Source organism: Lissotriton helveticus, chromosome 8 (assembly GCF_964261635.1).
Source record: "Lissotriton helveticus chromosome 8, aLisHel1.1, whole genome shotgun sequence".
In the NCBI taxonomy this organism is placed as follows: Eukaryota; Metazoa; Chordata; class Amphibia; order Caudata; family Salamandridae; genus Lissotriton; species Lissotriton helveticus.
The window spans coordinates 66,496,362-66,514,619 of NC_136069.1; the positions used below are offsets into that span (position 1 = coordinate 66,496,362).

The 18,258-nt window shown below is 46.3% G+C and overlaps 1 protein-coding gene across 2 annotated transcripts in view; it reads left to right on the forward strand.

Annotated features, from left to right (window-relative positions):
- POLQ (DNA polymerase theta) overlaps positions 1-18,258 on the forward strand; it is a 478,304-nt gene that overhangs the window by 30,529 nt on the left and 429,517 nt on the right. The window contains exons 2-4 of one of the 2 annotated variants that reach the window (XM_078656637.1): positions 5,871-6,737; positions 10,736-10,918; positions 11,013-11,143. In XM_078656637.1, the coding sequence (XP_078512763.1) occupies positions 6,194-6,737; positions 10,736-10,918; positions 11,013-11,143 (858 nt within the window). In that variant the 5' untranslated portion in view covers positions 5,871-6,193. Of the gene's footprint in view, positions 1-5,870; positions 6,738-10,735; positions 10,919-11,012; positions 11,144-18,258 lie in introns of those variants that run through there. The other variant, XM_078656638.1, reaches the window with a different exon arrangement.

Genomic DNA, 18,258 nt, shown 5'->3' on the forward strand with positions numbered 1-18,258 from the left:
AGTTTCAGGTCTGTTAGGGGACGAAAACCCATTCTAAGCCAAGTCCTTTCCAGCCTCAAACCGCTGAAGGATCTCGCTGCCTCGGGTACCACTGTGACGCAACAAGTCCCACGGAGCCAGAGGTGCACAATACTGATTGACTTTTTTTTTTCTTCCCGAGAATGTAATTTATTAATTTTTCATTTTAGACAAATGGGAAATACAGACATTGCACAATAAAGAATACTCTTGAGAAATCGTAATGGGAACGCTTCACTGTGCCTTCGAAACAATGCACAAAATACCACTAGCAAATATTACCCTCTAAAACCCTCCCCAAAGACTACCAGCACGTGAGGGACATTTACAGAGATCATCAGTGATTCTGGCTCACGGAAAAAACACTATTTCCCACATAGGGTAATGCAACACCCTCAAGCTTTGGCAGCGGTAGCACTCTGAGACGTGTTGGGGGGTGAGCGTGGGAGTAAGTTTTCTGAAAAAATACAGTAAGCTCAGCTTGCATCACTAACAGTGGCACTCATGTAAAAACATATACCCATGTTTGCAATGTTCAGGAATTTGACACTTTTTATAACGTTCATAGAATGCTCATTAATTATATGAAGATGAAAGCAAGATTGTTGATAGTTTTCCAGTCCAGTAATATTTGCAATTTCAGTCCAGTAATATTTGCAATTTCAGTCAATCAATCAGGGGTTTGTAAAGCGCGGCTACTCACCCATGAGGGTCTTAAGGTGCTGAGGGGTGGAAGGGCTGCTTATCCGTCTGGGTGTGGAGGTTTAGTCGAAGAGCCAGGTCTTAAGGTCCTTCCTGAACTGGGTCAACAATGTGGATTGCCTAAGGTGGAGGGGCAGCGTGTTCCAGGTCTTGGCGACGAGGTAGGAGAAGGATCTTTCTCCGGTTCTGGTCTTGTTGATCCGTGGAACGGAGGCCAGGGTGAGTTAGGCAGAGCGGAGTTGTCTGGCAGGTGTGTGGATTGCGAGGCAGTGGTTCAGATATTCTGGTCCTGCGTCGTGGAGTGCCTTGAAGGCATGTGGGAGGAGCTTGATTTTCTTGTTGATAGGGATCCAGTGGAGTTTTTGGAGGTGTTGTGTCATGTGGCTGCAGGTGGGGGATATCGTGGACCAATCTGGCTGCGGCGTTTGGACGTTTTGTAGTTTCCTGAGCTGTTTCTGGGTGATGCTGGTGTAGAGTGCGTTGCCGCAGTCAAGTGTGCTGGTGATGAGTGCGTGGGTGACCATCTTTCTGGATTCTGTGGAGAGCCATCTGAATGTCTTTCGAAGCCGGCAGAGCATGTGAAAACCGGATGAGGATACTGCGTTGATTTGGCGGTTCATTGATAGCGAAGGGTCCAGTAGGATGTCATGGTTGCGCACGTGGTCTGTGGGGGCTGGAAGGGTTCCTAGTGCGGCGGGCCACCAGTTGTCCCAGGCTGAGGGGGTGGTCCCAGGATGAGTATTTCGGTCTTCTCCGAGTTGAGCTTGAGGCAGCTGTCTTGCATCTAGGTAGCAATTGGCTTCATTTCGCTGTGAAAGTTGATTCTGGTGGCTGTGTGTTCATTAGTGAGGGAGATGATCAGCTGGGCGTCGTCGGCATAGGAGACAATGTTGAGTCCATGGCTTCTGACGATGGCTGCGAGGGGAGTCATGTAGATGTTGAAGATTGTAGAGGGTAGGGCTCCGGTATGAATCCTGGGGCCCTCCGCAGCTGATCTCTGTAGGTTCTGAGATGAACTCGGTTCTGAGTAGTCTGACTCGCTGTGTTCAGCCGGTCAGGAAGGAGGGGATCCAGTCCAGTCCAGTGCCTTGTTGCGCATGCCAGCGTCATGGAGTCTTGTGATTAGGGTGTGGTGGGAGACGGTGTCGAAGGCAGCCGAAAGGTCCAGTAGGATGAAGGCTGTATTTTCATCCCGGGCGAGGAGGGAGTGGATGTCGTCGGTAGAGGCAGAATGCGTTCTCGGTTCTGTGGTTGCTTCGTAAACTGGATTGGGAGGTGTCAGGCTGTATTTTCATCCCGGGCGAGGAGGGAGTGGATGTCGTCGGTAGAGGCAGAGTGCGGTCTCGGTCCTGTGGTTGCTTCGTAAACTGGATTGGGAGGTGTCAGTATGTGGTTCTCTTTGATGAACTGTGAGAGTTGACCGTTGATGGCCTTCTCGATAACCTTGGCTGAGAAGGGAAGGGGGGAGATGGGTCTGAAGTTTTTGAGGTCTGTCGGGTCGGCGAACATTTTCTTCCACAGGGGGTGATCTCGACGTGTTTCCAGTCGTCGGGGAAGGTGGCTGTTTCGACATAGCAGTTGATGGTGTGGCAAAGCTGGGGGGTGATGGAGGCGGCTTCTCTATGGAAGATGTGGTACGGGCAAGGATCCAATGGGGTTCCTGAATGGATGCTCTTCATAGTCTTGAGTGTGTCGTCTGTGGTGATTGGAGTCCAGTTGAGTACGATCTATTGGGGTTGTGTGCGGCGGTGGTAGGCGTAGTGGCGGGCTTCTAAGTGTCGAAGTTGTCGTAGATTAATTTGAAAAAGATTACCAGCAGTTCTGCAAAATTATCATGCATTTTTAATATCAACTTTAAATACAATTTTTCTTAAGGTATTTTGGGTCCCCAGATTTACGAAGAGTGCACATGTAGGTCTATGACCTCGGTTTACAGAAGGAGGCCTGGACACTGTACTCTTGGCAAACCTTTGTGAATTACATTTCTGTGTGAGCAAATACAAGAACCAATGCAAAAATCAGAGCCCGAGTAAATTACACACTAAAACTTATTTTTTATTTCTCACCATGAAGATATTTTTCTCCATGCAGAAACTCCTTTCATACACCCCCACATTTTATTGGAGGGCGGATCTTACCTCACCCTCGAAAATATTGAATTCCTACTCCTGTCAGGAGTAAATTTCAGAATTTTTCCAAGGTGGGCATGGGTTGGAGAGAAGCTGGTGAATGCCCTTAAACGTGTATGTTTCTTGGTCTACACAAACCCACATGGTTTTCCAAATCAGTAACTATCACTTCTCGCCTTCTTCCAGCTCCTGTATGTGGATTTGTTTCAAAGAACATTGTCTTGCAAGGAAACCCCTTTATGCGTTCCAAACCAACGTTTGCACATGCAAGCCAAATTTATAAGTATATAGCCTTGAGGATTGGGACCATATCCATTGACCCTACTAGAGCTTGCAGAGTTCATCTTGTTGTAAAACTATAAACAGTTGTTGATTTAGCACTTGATATGTGCTCACAATAATGGCAGGTAGGGGAACTGAGGCATAGGGAGATTAAGTGATTTGCCCAAGAATTAAACAATTTGGTTGAGTTAAGATGGTCAATCAATCAACCAGGGAATTGTAAGTGCACCACTCACCCATGAGGGTCTCAAGGCGCTGGAGGGGGGGGGGGGGGGGCGCAGATCTGTTTAGCCGAAGAGCTAGGTCTTCCTGAAGATGTCCAGGGAGCGGGCGCGTGTGATGTCTGCCGGTAGCTCGTTCCAGGTGGTCTTGGCTGCAATGTGAGAGAAGGATCTTTCGCCTGCTCTGGCTCTGTGGATGTGTGGGGTTTCTGCCAGTGCGAGGTTGGAAGATCGAAGGTTTCTTTTGGGTACGTGGAGGTTGATTCTGTCGTTGAGGTATTTGGGTCCATTGTTGTGTAGGCATTTGTAGGCGTGAGTGAGGATTTTGAAAGTGACTCTTTTCTCCACGGGGAGCCTGTGGAGACTTCGTAGGTGTTGGCTGATGTGTTCGTGGCGGGGGATGCCGAGGAAGAGTCTGCCAGCGATGTTCTGTATTGTCTGGAGTTTGCGGAGTAGGGACTTGTTGATACCGGCGTAGAGTGTTTCCATAGTCTAGTCTGCTGGTGATGAGTGCATGGGTGACTGTCTTCCTTGACTCAGGGGGGATCCACTTGAAGGTCTTGCGAAGGATGCAGAGGGTGTTGAAGCAGCTGGAAGTGACGGCGTTGACCTGTTGGTTCATTGTGAGTGATGAGTAAGATGCCGAGGTTGTTTGCGTGCTCTGAGCGGGAAGGTGGGCTTCCGAGGGCGGTTGGCCACCAGGTGCTGTCCCATGCAGAAGGGGTGGTACTGAGGACGAGGACTTCTGTGTTCTCAGCATTGAGCTTCAGGCAGCTGTTGGTCATCCAGACTGCAACATCTTGCATTCCTTTCTGGAAGTTGAGTTTGACAGCGTTGGGGTCTTTGGTGAGGGAGAGGATGAGCTGGGTGTCGTCGGTGTAGGATACGATGTTGAGGCCATGTTGTCGGACGATAGCTGTGAGGGGGGCCATGTAGATGTTGAAGAGGGTGGGACTCCGCAGGTGATTTTCGTGGGTCGGAGAGGAAGGGTGGGAGTCTGGTCCTTTGGCTTCTTCTGGTGAGGAATGATCGGATCCAGTCCAGGGCTGTTCCTTGTATGCGTGCGTCGTGTAATCTGGCGACTAGTGTGCGGTGGGAGACGGTGTCGAAGGCCACTGATAGGTCGAGTAGGATGAGGGCTGCGGAGTGACCTTGGTCCAGGAGGGTGCGGATGTCGTCTGTGGCGGCAAGTAGCGCGGTCTCTGTGCTGTGGTTGCTTCGGAATCCGGATTGGGACTGGTCGAGAACGGCGTTCTCTTCAGTGAATCGTGTCAGTTTACTGTTGAGTGTTTTCTCTGCAACTTTGACTGCGAAGGGGAAGAGCGAGATGGGACGATAGTTCTTGAGGTCGGTGGGGTCAGCTGTGGCCTTCTTGAGCAGGGGTCTGACTTCTGCGTGGTTCCAGTCATCTGGGAAGGTGCCTGTTTTGAAGTTGGTGTTGATGGTGCGTTGTAGTTCGGGTGAGATGGTCAGACCCATTGGTCAGTCATTTGTAACATAGACGCTGCTGGATCGCAAATATAATGTGTACAGTAACATGTTGTAAAATCTAGTTAATATTGAAAAGTACATTTGCAGTAGCAGTTCAGAAATCAAAGTAGGAAAGAAATGGTACAGTTTGAACAATTATATATAACGCTTCGAACCCCTGATCTTGGCATAATCAGAACCCCAGCATTTCAAAAGTGACAGTATACTTGGAGTCCTGGTGTGTGCAAACAGCTGGCCTAAGCTGAGCCTTTGATTAAATGAGTTGACGTAAATTGCAACCTGTTGTGTTTTTGGAGTCCTGCATAACAATGAATATGGCAAAAACAAGCCTTGCTAGAATTCAAAGCCTGACATCATATGAGTGTTAGCGGTCTGATCCCATGAGAGTGATGCTATAATTTATCAAGAAAGGAAGACCATGCTTCAAAAGGATTTGAATACGGACTGTTCCCCAATGATAGGATGTTTGTTTTCATGAGTTGTTAAAACGTTTTGGCTGGTTCATAAGTCACGCAGCAGTACAGACCCCACTCTCTTTACTATTTGCTTTCAGCCCAAGGTCCCTTCGCCATTGAACGAATATTTACTCAAAATACAGAACTTCCGCAGTCAGTGTGTCACCCAATGTGATGGTTCAGGCAGCTACTATGTGGAATTAAATGCCCGCTTCCGTGAGGAGGCAATCACATGGTAAGATTTTTGAATGTTTAATAAATAAGTTATACAGCACCAGGTTGCCCAGTTGAGGTGCACATGTACTTTTCAAACACAAATATTACAGTCACTCAGTAACTCCTCGTTTCCTACCCTAATGTACCTTTGAGTCTTATGCAATTACTCTAGCCACTGGTGGGCCACTTAGTAGTTGCTTTGTTGTTAGTTGGGTGGTTCTCTTCCATTGTTCAATAAATTCCAAAAAGTCTAAATAGGGACAGAGCACTTTACAATGTAGATACAGTTGTAAAATAGCTGTGCCAAAAGACTTTGTTTCTGGTCTAATGTATTACCTTTTCTTTTTTTCATGCAGGGACACCGGAGATATGCTTTCCTCCAAGAAGGCTTCTGAAGCACAAGGTTCTTTCTTTTATCTTCTCCTTTTCTAGCATTGGGAAAGCGGATTCCTACCCCAGCACCAGTCATGATACAGCACAAGGAGAAGCAGAACTTCCTCTCAGTCTTTAAATCAGCCCATCATTTCTGTCCATGGTGGGCCCTGAACTGCCTGCTTGAACATTACCACTTGACTGAGGCCAGCCAAGATCACCTACAGGTGAAGGGATTCAAGAGGGATCGAACTCCTTTTGGGCACCTTCTCTAAAATTCCTTGATAGCCTCTGCAGTGTTTCCTGGATGCAACATCCCAAAATGAAACGCCCTTTGGGAACCCTCAACCGGGGCAGTGCCGTGCTTAACAACATCTTGTTTGGTGGAACGCGCAGCGCAATCGGTGATGTTCAGAAAGCTCCACCATACCCTTCACACAAGCCTGCCTCTGGGCAGCCGTCCAGCGGGTGCAAACGAGGGCGCCCATCTCATTTGTCCAGTCCAGATTCTGAAAATTCTGCCAGCCCACCTTCAGCAAAGAAACCAGCATTCACCCACAACAGACTTAGTCCCCATGCTCAACGAACTTCAACAAGTGCTGTTGTGTCCGATAAAGATGTGGTGGGCCGAGAGTCCAGTGAGCCAGCACCTTGCACAAGTAACACCTCGGCCAGACCTCAGGATTACATTTTGTTCAGTCCTGGACACCAGGCAGTGGTGCTGCAGAAACGGAAGCGCAAGGAGAAGCATCTGACAGCATCCCGCCTCTCCATGTCCGTGCTGACCCCACCCCCAGGTCTTGATCGCTCCTTGCTGGACAGCAGTAGGTGTGAGTCGTTTCTTGCCACAGGTATTGTCCTGTTTTCATTTTCATTTTATTGCCATAAATTGCAACATGGGCATTGTCTATAGATATAATAAAAGCAACAATCTTCTAAGCATGTATTTCTGTGGATCAACTGGCCCTCAATCCTAAACTCATTGAATATATTTTTCAAATATACCCTCACATTTACACATTTTAACAGCTGAAAGTTTGACCTTAGCAACCACCATTTATTGCTCAGTTTTCTACATTTCTAGTGCATGAGAGGGACATGTTAGTTTAAATGAATGCACTGGTGTGAGTGCTCTACATAAAATCACTGTATATATCACGGTGGTCCCACTATTTAAAACATCGAGAACATGTCAAAAGGGAAAGGATACAATGATATTCACATTAAAGAATCAAAGCAGAAGTAAATTGATGTTGCAGTGTTATTTAATCACACTGAAACAAGTTAACATTTTGTCAGAAAGGCATTGAAGGGCATATATTTTTGTAAAAATATCATCATTGCAGTGCCCAAAAGGCAATGTGGAAAAGGGGAAGGACGGTGAATTGCAGGTGTTTTCTCACTCCCTCCTCCAAACTTTTGGGAGCTACGGAGCCCATTGACCTTCCACCATTGACTTTGGGAGAGAACCATCCATATCCACTAACGGTAATTTTATTGGCCAGTACCGCCTGTATTACTGTATTTATTTATACTCTAAATATGGATCTGACGCACCACCTTTTGTCCTTCGCAGGTGCCCCGCCCCCCCACCTCCCCCCACCTTTGTCCTGAGGAAGACCCCGCGAGTAAGGGTTAGAAGAACCTACACACACACAGGGGTCGAAACGTAGACACTTCGCTAATGCCAGTCTCTTCAACAGTACTTCATTTACTGTGGAATCGTGTGTTACATCGCAAATTTATACAGATGTTATGTACTGTGACGAATATCTAATTGTTTTTGGTCTCCTGGCATATGAATAATATGTGCCTGAATGTTTGTTTGTGAAATTCTATCACCACCCATAGTCTGTTTACCTCACTACCTCACTTGAATTCACCGTCCTTCCCCTTTTCCACATTTCCTTTTGGGCACTGCAATGATGATATTTTTACAAAAATGTATGCCCTTCAATGCCTTTCTGACAAAATGTTAACTTGTTTCAGTGTGATTAAATAACACTGCAACATCAATTTACTTCTTTGATTCTTTACCGTGAATATCCTTGCATCCTTTCCCTTTTGACACGTTCTCGATGTTTTAAATACTGGGACCATCGTAATATATACTATGTCTTGTACCCAGGTCCCAGAGATTTTGAGTTTACCCTTTATTTGTAACCTACATAAAATCACCAGCGCATAATTTGTGCCAGTAGTGCAGCTGGTGCGCAACACCACTCATTGTTTGGGTCTAAGATTTATTTTTGTCACCACACTTTCACCTAGCACAGGAAAGAGAAAGGCAGACAAGGGAAAGAGGAGGAGGAAGAGAAAGAAAAAGACAGAAACAAGTGATAAAATGTGAAATAACAGAGTGTACAAACACCCACCAGAGTGAGATAAAGATCTAGGAAGTGAGGATGGTGGACTATAGCGGCATGAGGTGGTGGACTAGGTATTCGGAACCCTGGAATCCGGTAGCGTCAGTGTGCGTCTGAGGAAAAACGTTGTGCCTCTGCAGTTATTTATAAGCTAAGCACTGAAAACATCAAAGTATTATGTGGTTGCTCTACACTTAAAATGTGTAAGAAATTAGCTGGGAGAGAAAGGCGTGTCGGCCAATTGTTAACTATTAGCTGTCAATTTAGGAAAGTAGTGACAGAAATTAATTTGGAGGATTTGAAATGATGGTTCTGGGATCTTTTCTCTGGGCCATTCAATGCCCCAAACAGTTGATGAGTGGCAGTTCCCACTAATGTTAACTTGCCAGGGTGATAACCGTAGAAACCTCCCATACGTCTCCCTCCCTCTGGTTTAAAAGTGCACAACTTTCACAAATGCAATAGGTTTGGCTTTGATTAGTGTTACCCCATATTGTCATGCTGGTTGCAAGCACCAGAGAACCACTGAAAACCATCAATTCACTCATTGTGGGTATATATATGTGCACATTGTTGTGCTGTAGCTCATTGTGCCGTGGGGTAGTTATGGCAGTGCTGTAGTGACGGCTGACGTGTTGTAGTGGCTGGTAGTCTTGTGGTTGGGTGGTAGTTTTGGAGTGGTTGCTGTTTGTCCCTGATTATGAGTGACAGTCAGGCTTAGTACTGAAGTGTATTTTAAAGCGCCTACACGCGTGCTGCTCTGGTCTCATCAGTTTGGTGATTTTCAAGATTACTGTATGAAGATGATTATTAGCTGACAGTAGACTGAAGCGAGCTATTAGTTATTTTATGAATAACCTCTTACATTCCCACGTTTCTGTTCTGTCGGTGTCCAATATATGCCAGATTGCTGTTTGTACTAAGTTTCAGATGTGACTGTGATGTCACCATGAATGCGCTGCTTGAGGGCCTTACAGCGATCAGCGTGAAAAGTCTTTGAACCCTGTCCTGTCCTTAGGAAACTTTAAGGCACTTCTAGGTAAACCTGTGATGTCACAGCAGGTTGAATTCTTGTAGTTTCTTGACTTGAACTGGAACAACACTCAAAAGTAGCTGTGGCAATCAATATTCTTGCTCCAATTTTACAGTTTAAATTGACCACTTTACATGGTTTATTGATGTTGAAGCTCATAGCCCAGCCTGTAGGAAGTTTTCGAATAGAACAAGACTAGTGCTGATTAAAGACGCCTTCGTAACTGTCCAATTTAGTTCCTAATTTGTCCATAGACAATCAGATTTAGATTGATAGCCGCACATACATGTTTAATTAGCTAGACACCCATGAGCTGCTGTTAATGCCCTGCCTGTTGTTGGTACTGTCTTCAAGAAAGCAATGGCAAAGTGTAGCCCCAAAAGTGCAGTTCGGCTCCATCAAATAGCAGTCACAAGTCTACGGAAAGGCCAATGAATTCATTGCTAGTCATTCATCCATCCGCACATCAAAGAAGCTGCAGGCAGTTAGAGCAGGCTGTTGAGAGGCCACCAGATGTCCAAAAGGAAAGGAGATGGACCTGATTTCGATGAACTCAACAAATTAGTGTATATGTGTGGTTACTCTCTGATGGAGAGCGCCAAGAATTATGTTGCGCCCACTGCCAAGCATGCTTTACTCTGCCTACAGGAGAAAAGGGCTGCATACACTGAAAAGGCAAACAAAACATAGCTTTTGCCTATGTGCCTATACTTTGGCCAGTGGTACGCATTAATCACCCCCCTTCTATCCTCCCAATGACTCCCTCCCCCAACTTTCCCCCATCCATCCTCTCCCCACAATCCTTTTGCCCCCCCCCTCCACCAACACCCCCCTCAACCTCACCCATTACAGCTCTTTGTGGTTTGACCTGCTAGGAGCTCTCTGATTAAGGGAGAATGTAAATAAGAAAATGTGCTTTTTAGTTCTCACCAGCCACGTAGTGCGTGCTGATTTCGCTTTGGATTCACATTCTGCTTGTGTTTCCCTCGTCCCTGGATCATGGGCCAAGTACTGTTTCCTTTTTTTGGAGGGGAGGCGGAGAGTGTCCTTCTGCTGCTTCTTCATTCTATCGCTCCCTATTTGTTTCTCCCCCTTGCAGCACTTCGTAAGAGAGTACATGTTTTTAGATTGTTTTTCTCCTGGTTTTGCTTCGCCCTGTTGCTTTCACCCGCCCGCTTCCTGTGTTTGTTCCTTGCTACGTTTCGTCCTCTTTCCCATCTACTCTTTGGTGAGTTATAACATCACCAGTAGGTGACCCCCCTCTAAGGTCAGTGTGTAGATTTGAATTTTCTCAAAAGTTTCATACCACTTTCCAACATATGTAAGTTAGAACTGGCTGAAATGCACAGTCCCTTGTGTCTCTTCACCCCAGCCATGCCTTCAGCATTTCTCACTGCAGCTGGAAGTATGAGCTGGGATCTCTGATGAGGTTGGATGTCTCTTTCCACAGGTCAAGGTCATAAGATGGCCCTTCCTGATGAAAGGGCAGATAAGTTGCTCCTTGCCAGCTGGGGTCTCCCTGACCAGGTGCTGAAGAAATATCGTAGCTTTGGGGTCGTGCAGATGTTTGATTGGCAGGCAGATTGCCTAATGCTCGGACATGTCCTTGAAGGAAAGAATTTGGTGTACTCTGGTGAGTAACAAAACCACAGGGTTTTTCAAGACCTCAGTGTATGTTGTGTGCTGTGTTCTTCATATCATGCCAGTTGTTGTTGTTTTTATTGCAGCTCCAACCAGTGCTGGGAAGACTCTGGTTTCTGAGTTACTTATTCTGAAGAGGGTCCTTGAGACGCGGAAGAAAGCCCTGTTCATTCTACCATTTGTTTCTGTGGCTAAAGAGAAAACCTATTATCTGCAGGTAATTTGATGCGATAGGCCGTCTTTCTTGACGATCAGTCAACAGAGGTGCCCAGTGGTTGCTTGCCATCGCGGTGTTGGTAACTGGGCATTACGTCCTCGTTTGTCTTCCCCGTCCCAGACCTCACATGCAAAATCTCTTCTCCATCCTGTAGAACCTGTTCTCTAGCTGACTTTAATTACTTCTACCAATATGGTGGTAGTATTCCCAGCCTCCCCTAGGGAAGGAAGGAAGTAAGTATGACACCACATCCTGTTAATAATTTAATTGAAAAAACTACCAATAGAAAAATAGACTATATAATCATCCCGAACTCCAGGAGGGAGAGGGTGGGATTCAGGACTGCATTGGGTAAGACCTGGACTTGGAGTAATGAAGATTACCGGTAATTCAGTGGGGCATTCAATGCTTGGTATTATTGGTAATTGGGCATTGCAGGCTTGGAATTTCTGCCAATTGGGCATTTCAGTCTGGAAATTGCTGGATGATGTCTTGTAGCATCATATAGCGCTTCATATCCCTTTGTGGGTCACCGAAGTGTTCTTTCAGATCGGTAGCATGCTACTCCATGACTGTGTCTGGTATTAGTGGCGATCCTATGTGAAAAGTGTTTCGGTGTTGCGCTTAAAGAACAAGAGAGGTGCTGGTGTCTTGGGTCTCAGCTCTTAGGAGTGTGATTGAAAAGGAGATGTGAGAAGTAGGTGTATACATTATATATTTCTCACTTAAACACATTGGCTGCTACCCAGGACCAGCCTAAGCAGTGGGGTACTGGATACGTGTACCTCACGAAAGGGGGCTAATCTGGGGTGGCCTAGTAATACATATGGCAGCTTGTTTGAGACAGAGGTGCTGCTAAATGAGTAAAGTGATGGCAGACGGCAAGAATGGGAGTCAGTGACATGCGCAGTAGCTGCGAATTTCTAAACGATGAGAGAGACAGAAAAGACTCGAGAGGAGTTGGCCTAACAGCTAGGGCGGTCAACTGCGAATCTGGGGAACTGGGTTCGAGTCTCGCCAATGACACTGACCATCCTGTGATTCTGGGCAAATCACTTAATCTCCCCGTGCCCAACAAAAATGAATGTGTCCTCATGTAACGCAACTGGTACTATGTAAAGCGCTCGGATAGCCGATATCGGGTCAAGTTCGCACTATATAAAACTCTGCAAAAAAAAAACAATAAACAAAAACAAAAAAACACTGCATTCTGGTAAGAAACCGTGAAATCTTTTAAAGGTCCAGAATTCACCTACTCTTGCTAGGCTGGCAGACACCAAAATATTGAGCGGGGGTTGTGCCCAAAGCCCCTCTAATGCTTCTGGAGGCTCCCAAAGCCTGATGATGCCTAGTCAGGCAAGTGCTAGCCTTATCATTTCTCATGCCCTAGCTAGACTAGCTCCATCCACATGCGAGGGTGAGATAAGCTCTTGGTAGGTTACGGACCTGATAGAATTGGTCGTCCCTGGCGTATCCCACTGCTCTGGCCACTTCAGGCAAGCCCAGTCCTTGTTCTTGGATCCCAGAGACCTTTGCTCCTTCAGGGTTCACAGGCACACTCCTGCCCTTCTACAAAGTCCTCTCAGACAACCTCTGTTTTCATTATTAGCAGGGAGTGACATTTCAGGGTCAAAAAGGGACAGTGTGGCGGGGGTAGACTAACCCAGCGTCCAGTGTTTCAGCTAGGACAGCAGCAAGAGGAGCAGCCCACTCCCACGATTCCAAAGCGCCTCGAAGGAGGTGGTATTGCAAGGATGAACAGCAGGGCCTGGGTGGTACATTGAAGCCTGGGTGAGGGTCAGTTGGGGTGTTTCAACAGCAAAGAAGAGGGAAAGAATGACAATGACAAACAATACATATACAGGAAGAAAAGAACAGGCAGATGAAGCTGCAGCACTTGGAAACCTGGGTTTCTAGCAGCTTTAGCAAGAGAGCTCAGTTAATGTGATCTGTGGGTGGCCTACGTCAACTTTCCCAGAATGGCCTCCAGGTCAATGGAAATGCATTTGGACAACTGACCTAGATGTCTTTATATATCTACGTAATATGTTTGATGGCCCTTCACAGTAATGGGACCATTGTTTCTTTAATATACTCACACCCATGGGCCCTTGATATTCCCTGGGGTTCCTTTGTCTCTAAAAACACTCAAGGTCACCAGAGGCACAAAGGCAAGTTCTCCCACGTCCATCAAGGGTTAAAGGAAGGCACGCCCTGGGGAGGGAAGGGGTCACCAGAGCAGGGAGAAGCAGCAGGGGTTTGAGACAGTGGGGGCTGTGATGAGGGAAAGCTGGGTGCAACCAGCAGCAGAGAAGTCCGCCTGGGGGAGGAAAAACAAAACACTTAACCCCTTGGCTGCGGGGCTCATTCCCCCACTGTGCTGGTGGGCGCGCACAGCGCCCCGGTGCTCATGACGAGCTCAGCTCGTCATGAGCCACGGTGCTCGTGCTCATGACGAGCTGAGGTCGTCACGACCACACCCGTTTAATGGATCGCTCAGCACAGCAGGGGAATTAGCCCAGCGTGCGAACGTTCCAACGGGCATGACGAGCTGAGCTAGTCATGAGCACACGAGCACCGTGGCTCATGACGAGCTGAGCTCGTCATGAGCATGGGAGAGGTTAAAGAGGTGAGAGGGGTTGGCCTAACGGCTAGGGCGCTCGACCTCGGACCTGGAGGAACTGGGTTCGAGTCTCGGTAACGACGCCAAAAACCTCCTGTGATTCTGGGCAAATCACTTAATCTCCCCGTGCCTAAAATGAAAGTAACTGGAAAACGTAAAAATGTAACGTAACTGGAAAAATATGTAAAGCGCTCTGATACCTGATTCGGTTCGGGTCTAGTTCGCGCTATATAAAACTGCAAAAAAAATAAAATAAATAAAGAAGGAAAGGCAGCCAGGCCCTGCTGCAGCGCCTAAGGGCGGGATTCTTGCAGCTTTCCCAACAGTGCACCATGAATGTGGCCTCAGAGACATGTCCTCTCAGTGCTGCCTGGAAGTAAAGAAAGACCCGCACTGGAGGTGTGAAGAGGGGACCAGGGCAAGGTGGGCTGCAGCCAGCAGGGTTGGATTGGGTTAAAAAATAGGCCCACGCTAACGAAGTGGCCCACATTTGCGGGTTGCCTTTCCCCAAAACACTGCTTCGGAAAATGTTTTTTTCTTTTTTTGAGTTTAGAAAGCTTTGTTGAAATAGATGGAGAAGACATGGTACAGAAATATAAAAAGAAGCATGAAGTACAAATCCATAGAATAACGAGGAATAAAAAGTAAGAATCAAATGGTGAAAAACCTAATACATCATACAACTGCGAGAGTAAAAACCAATGTAAGAGGAAGATAAAATCATATAGCACCATAATAAAATTAGCGTTTTTGCTTTTAAGTTTCAAAAATAAAAAAGGAAGGAAAGAGAGAAAAAAAGGAGGAAGGAAGAGGAAAAGGAGGAATGGAGTTCTGGACTTTTTGGTTCTGTCCAGAGGTGTCAGGGATAACACCCGAAGACCCCGGAGTTCTACCTGTCTCGGTGCACAAACAAACAGAAACACGGGCTTCTCGATGGTGGCGTCAAAGACCAAAGGTTTATTACTGCAGGGACACAGAAGTCACAGAAACTGCACAGGGGCAGTGTCTAGGAGCCTGTTCAATTTGTACAAAGAGGGTTACTCCTTAAATACTAAATATTCTGCTCGGGGCAAATTCTTTACATGTTACCACAGTTCTAAAACATTCGTGTCTTAAACAATAAATATTTGGCGTTGCACAGGAATTGTCAACAGTATCTGATGTCGAAACATTACAAATGAGGGGTTCCCACTATTCCATCATAATCCCATGTCAATTTCTCATTCAAGACCCGGACCGCCTCATCGTAAATTTCGTTACCTCCCCCTAATAAAGGCCCAGAAGGAAAGGAGCAGAGCCAGGTGCAGAAGATAGAAAGACAGGATAAGAGATGTTTGTGGGTCGTAAATGGGCACGGTTACCAGCTTCGGCCGCCTAATCATGATCAGGCCAACGAACACAAGAACCAGTATAGCAGGACTGGCCTCAGGCTGGGGAGGCAGCTCTTGCCGAGTCATGCTGCCACAGCGTTGCTGGCCTAAGGTGCACGTGTCCCTCGCAAGGTGAATCGCCGGTTAAAGCCTACGTGTCCTTAGATGAAAAGAGGTCATTGCGTGTCCATTGACTATGTGAGGGCAAGGAATACAAAATGGCTTCCGTGTTCTAAGATGGATGCCACGGGTAGATCAGAAATGTGTTCATAACAGGAGTGCTCTTGCTCGTAGCATAGCGAAAACACCAGGATATACTAAATGGATCATTTGCGGTTCACTGATACCAAAATTATGTATTTACGACAATGTTACAAACACGAGTAAAATCGTCACGGAACCTCAGACCCTCCTTTTGCCCTTACATAGGCAATTACTCAGTCTATGTCAGAGTCAGAGTCTAATTCTATGCTCATTAGGTCAGTGACATGTTGTTGCACCATCATCTTGTCTCGTACCTTTTCTCCAAATGCAGGTGGTTTTCTGAAACAGGTTGCAGCACAGAGACTACACAAAGCGGGACCACATTGGATAATAAGGCAGCACGAGAACAGAAATACTAGGATGGCACCAATGACCATCAGAACCTTCCATCCCCACGCTGATACCAGAGTCCAAAACCACTCCATGAAGGACCAGTTTCCCTTATCTACGTGTATAGAGTCGGAAATCTTGTGTAGCTTAGAGATCGCTTCATAGACTGTTGGAGCATTATTGGGAATAAAAACACAGCAGCTCGATTGGATCATTCTGCATACCCCACCTCGATCTGCAAGTATTACGTCTAGAACCATTCGGTTCTGCAACGTCATGAGACGATCCGCCTGAAGCTCAGCTGTTAAGTTACTAAGGGCACCAGCAGTTTCTGTAATAGTAGATTCAACTACCCGTGTTAGTTGACGTAAATTTCTACTATTGGCCATAGGCCCCCAAAACGGAAGGAAACCTTTGAAGAAGTCTCCAGCTTCCTGACCAGCGGTATCTTCCTTGCTGAAGACACCTCTTGCTACTCTGGTCTTGTGATAATCTGAAGAAGCAGTGTATGTCGGTGGTAACAATCGAGCAATATAACATGAACCTGAAAAGTCAGCAGGCAGCCATGTATATGCTCTGTCTTGACAGATGAAGTAGGTACCCCTAGCAGTCAGGAAGGCAGGGGAGGAGTTAGACGGAAATACGTAAGTCTCAACGCACTCACTCCTCCCTAGCTGAGCTCTCAGATTTCTCCCATTTCCTTGCAAACAGACCTGACCTCGGTGAGGCACGACCCAAACTGAAGTGGAGCTTTTACGCTTGCTTTCTCCCAAACTAAGGCGATACTCTGTAGAGTTCCAACTCAAATACACCCGTAATTCATCTCTAGGGTAAGATGGAGTATTATTGACGTCTTTAATCATGTCAATAATTCCCTGGACTAAAGCTTTGTTGGCTGAGTTGTATTTAGTGGACCGTGGTGGACACGGAGGATAGGTCTCAAGGGCATATGAAAAAATGGTCTGAAAGGCCTGAAATGATCCATTGTAGCTAAAAGGCAAGACTAGATAGGGAATGCCTTTATCCATAGTGTGAGGTATCAAGCCACACACCCAGCAGTCTGTAGTATTAACTACCAGTTGGTGTTGATGCAAGAGCTGTACAAATGTATTGTTAATAAATTCTGAGCGTCGAGCTTGTTCGTGTTCAGGAAATGAGTGAAAAGAATGCATAGAAGAAACCGTAGAAGTAGTAGGATCAAGGGGAGGTACTGTAGTTACTGGCATGAAAATCAAATGCACACCAAAGATGATTCCACCCACCAACGTTATCAAAACGATTAAAAACGTAACTGCACATTGCATTAGAAAGCATTTGCTGTGAAGTATTCGGTACAGTCTATTTCTGCGAACATAAATTACATTCTTTCTTTGCAGCTCAGGAAGCTCCATCTTCTACGACCGTTCGCGACCACTGATGATGTGTACGTAGATGAAAATGCCTCTATCAGCCCTGGGAGTTCCCAGAACTAACAGAAAGATCGACCTTGTGTCTGACCCCCGCAGATTCAACTAGGAACACAGCCACGACCCTACGGCTACCCAGACGGCAAGGCAAAATTTAAAACAACAAAATAATAGCAAACTTCCTGGCTGGAGGCAATGTATAGAAAATTCAGATCTGAAAATAGGCAGTTTCCTGCTTTATTTGTCCATATTGCGAGGTCGCAAGTTGTATCTCAGTTTTGCAGGAGCTGTCTGATCTGGAAACAGTGTAATGTTCACGTTTTCAGATGACAAATGTTCTTTTGGTGCAGATGGCAAATGTTCGTTGGGTGCGGATGACAAATGTTCAGGGTTCAAAAGAGCAGTTTCAGGAGGAGAGCCAGAATTTGGTGAATCAGTGATCAGTTCTGCATCGCTGAAAGGTATGAACCTGGGGACTTGTTCTGTTTCAGAGGTACCGATTCCTTTCTTTACCCAGTTGTCGTAAGGAAGTGGCAGAGGCACACGTTTGACATGTGTCGTATAGATCCAGTTCTTCCTTCCGGCCACACGAATAGCAGTTCTCGTTGCTAGTAAGACTTGAAAAGGGCCAATGAATCTGGGCTGAAGATTTTTCGTTCTTGCAAAATTTCTAATGACCACCTGGTCACCCGGTTTCAGCTGATGGCCTGGACTCTCCGGTGGCTTTGGCAATGCATCGAAAACCTGTTGGTGAATAAGACTCAATTTAGCAGTCAAGTCGAAAAGGTAATCAATTAACATTGGGTATTCCAGCTGCTTGAATTCTTTTGGTCTAGGTACCCCCCAAACATTTGCAGGACGACCAAAAACTATTTCATATGGACTAAGCCCTACTCTAGAATGTACAGTTGCTCTTGTTGATAGCAAAGCCAAAGGCAATGCGTCTGGCCAGGACAAACCCGTGGATGCTTGTATCTTAGCAAGTTTCAGTTTAAGGGTGCCATTGTAACCCTCGACTAAACCCGCGGACTGGGGATGATTCGCACTATGAAACTTCTGTCTAATCCCTAGGCCGGCACACACACTCTGCATAACTTTCCCTACGAACTCACTTCCGTTATC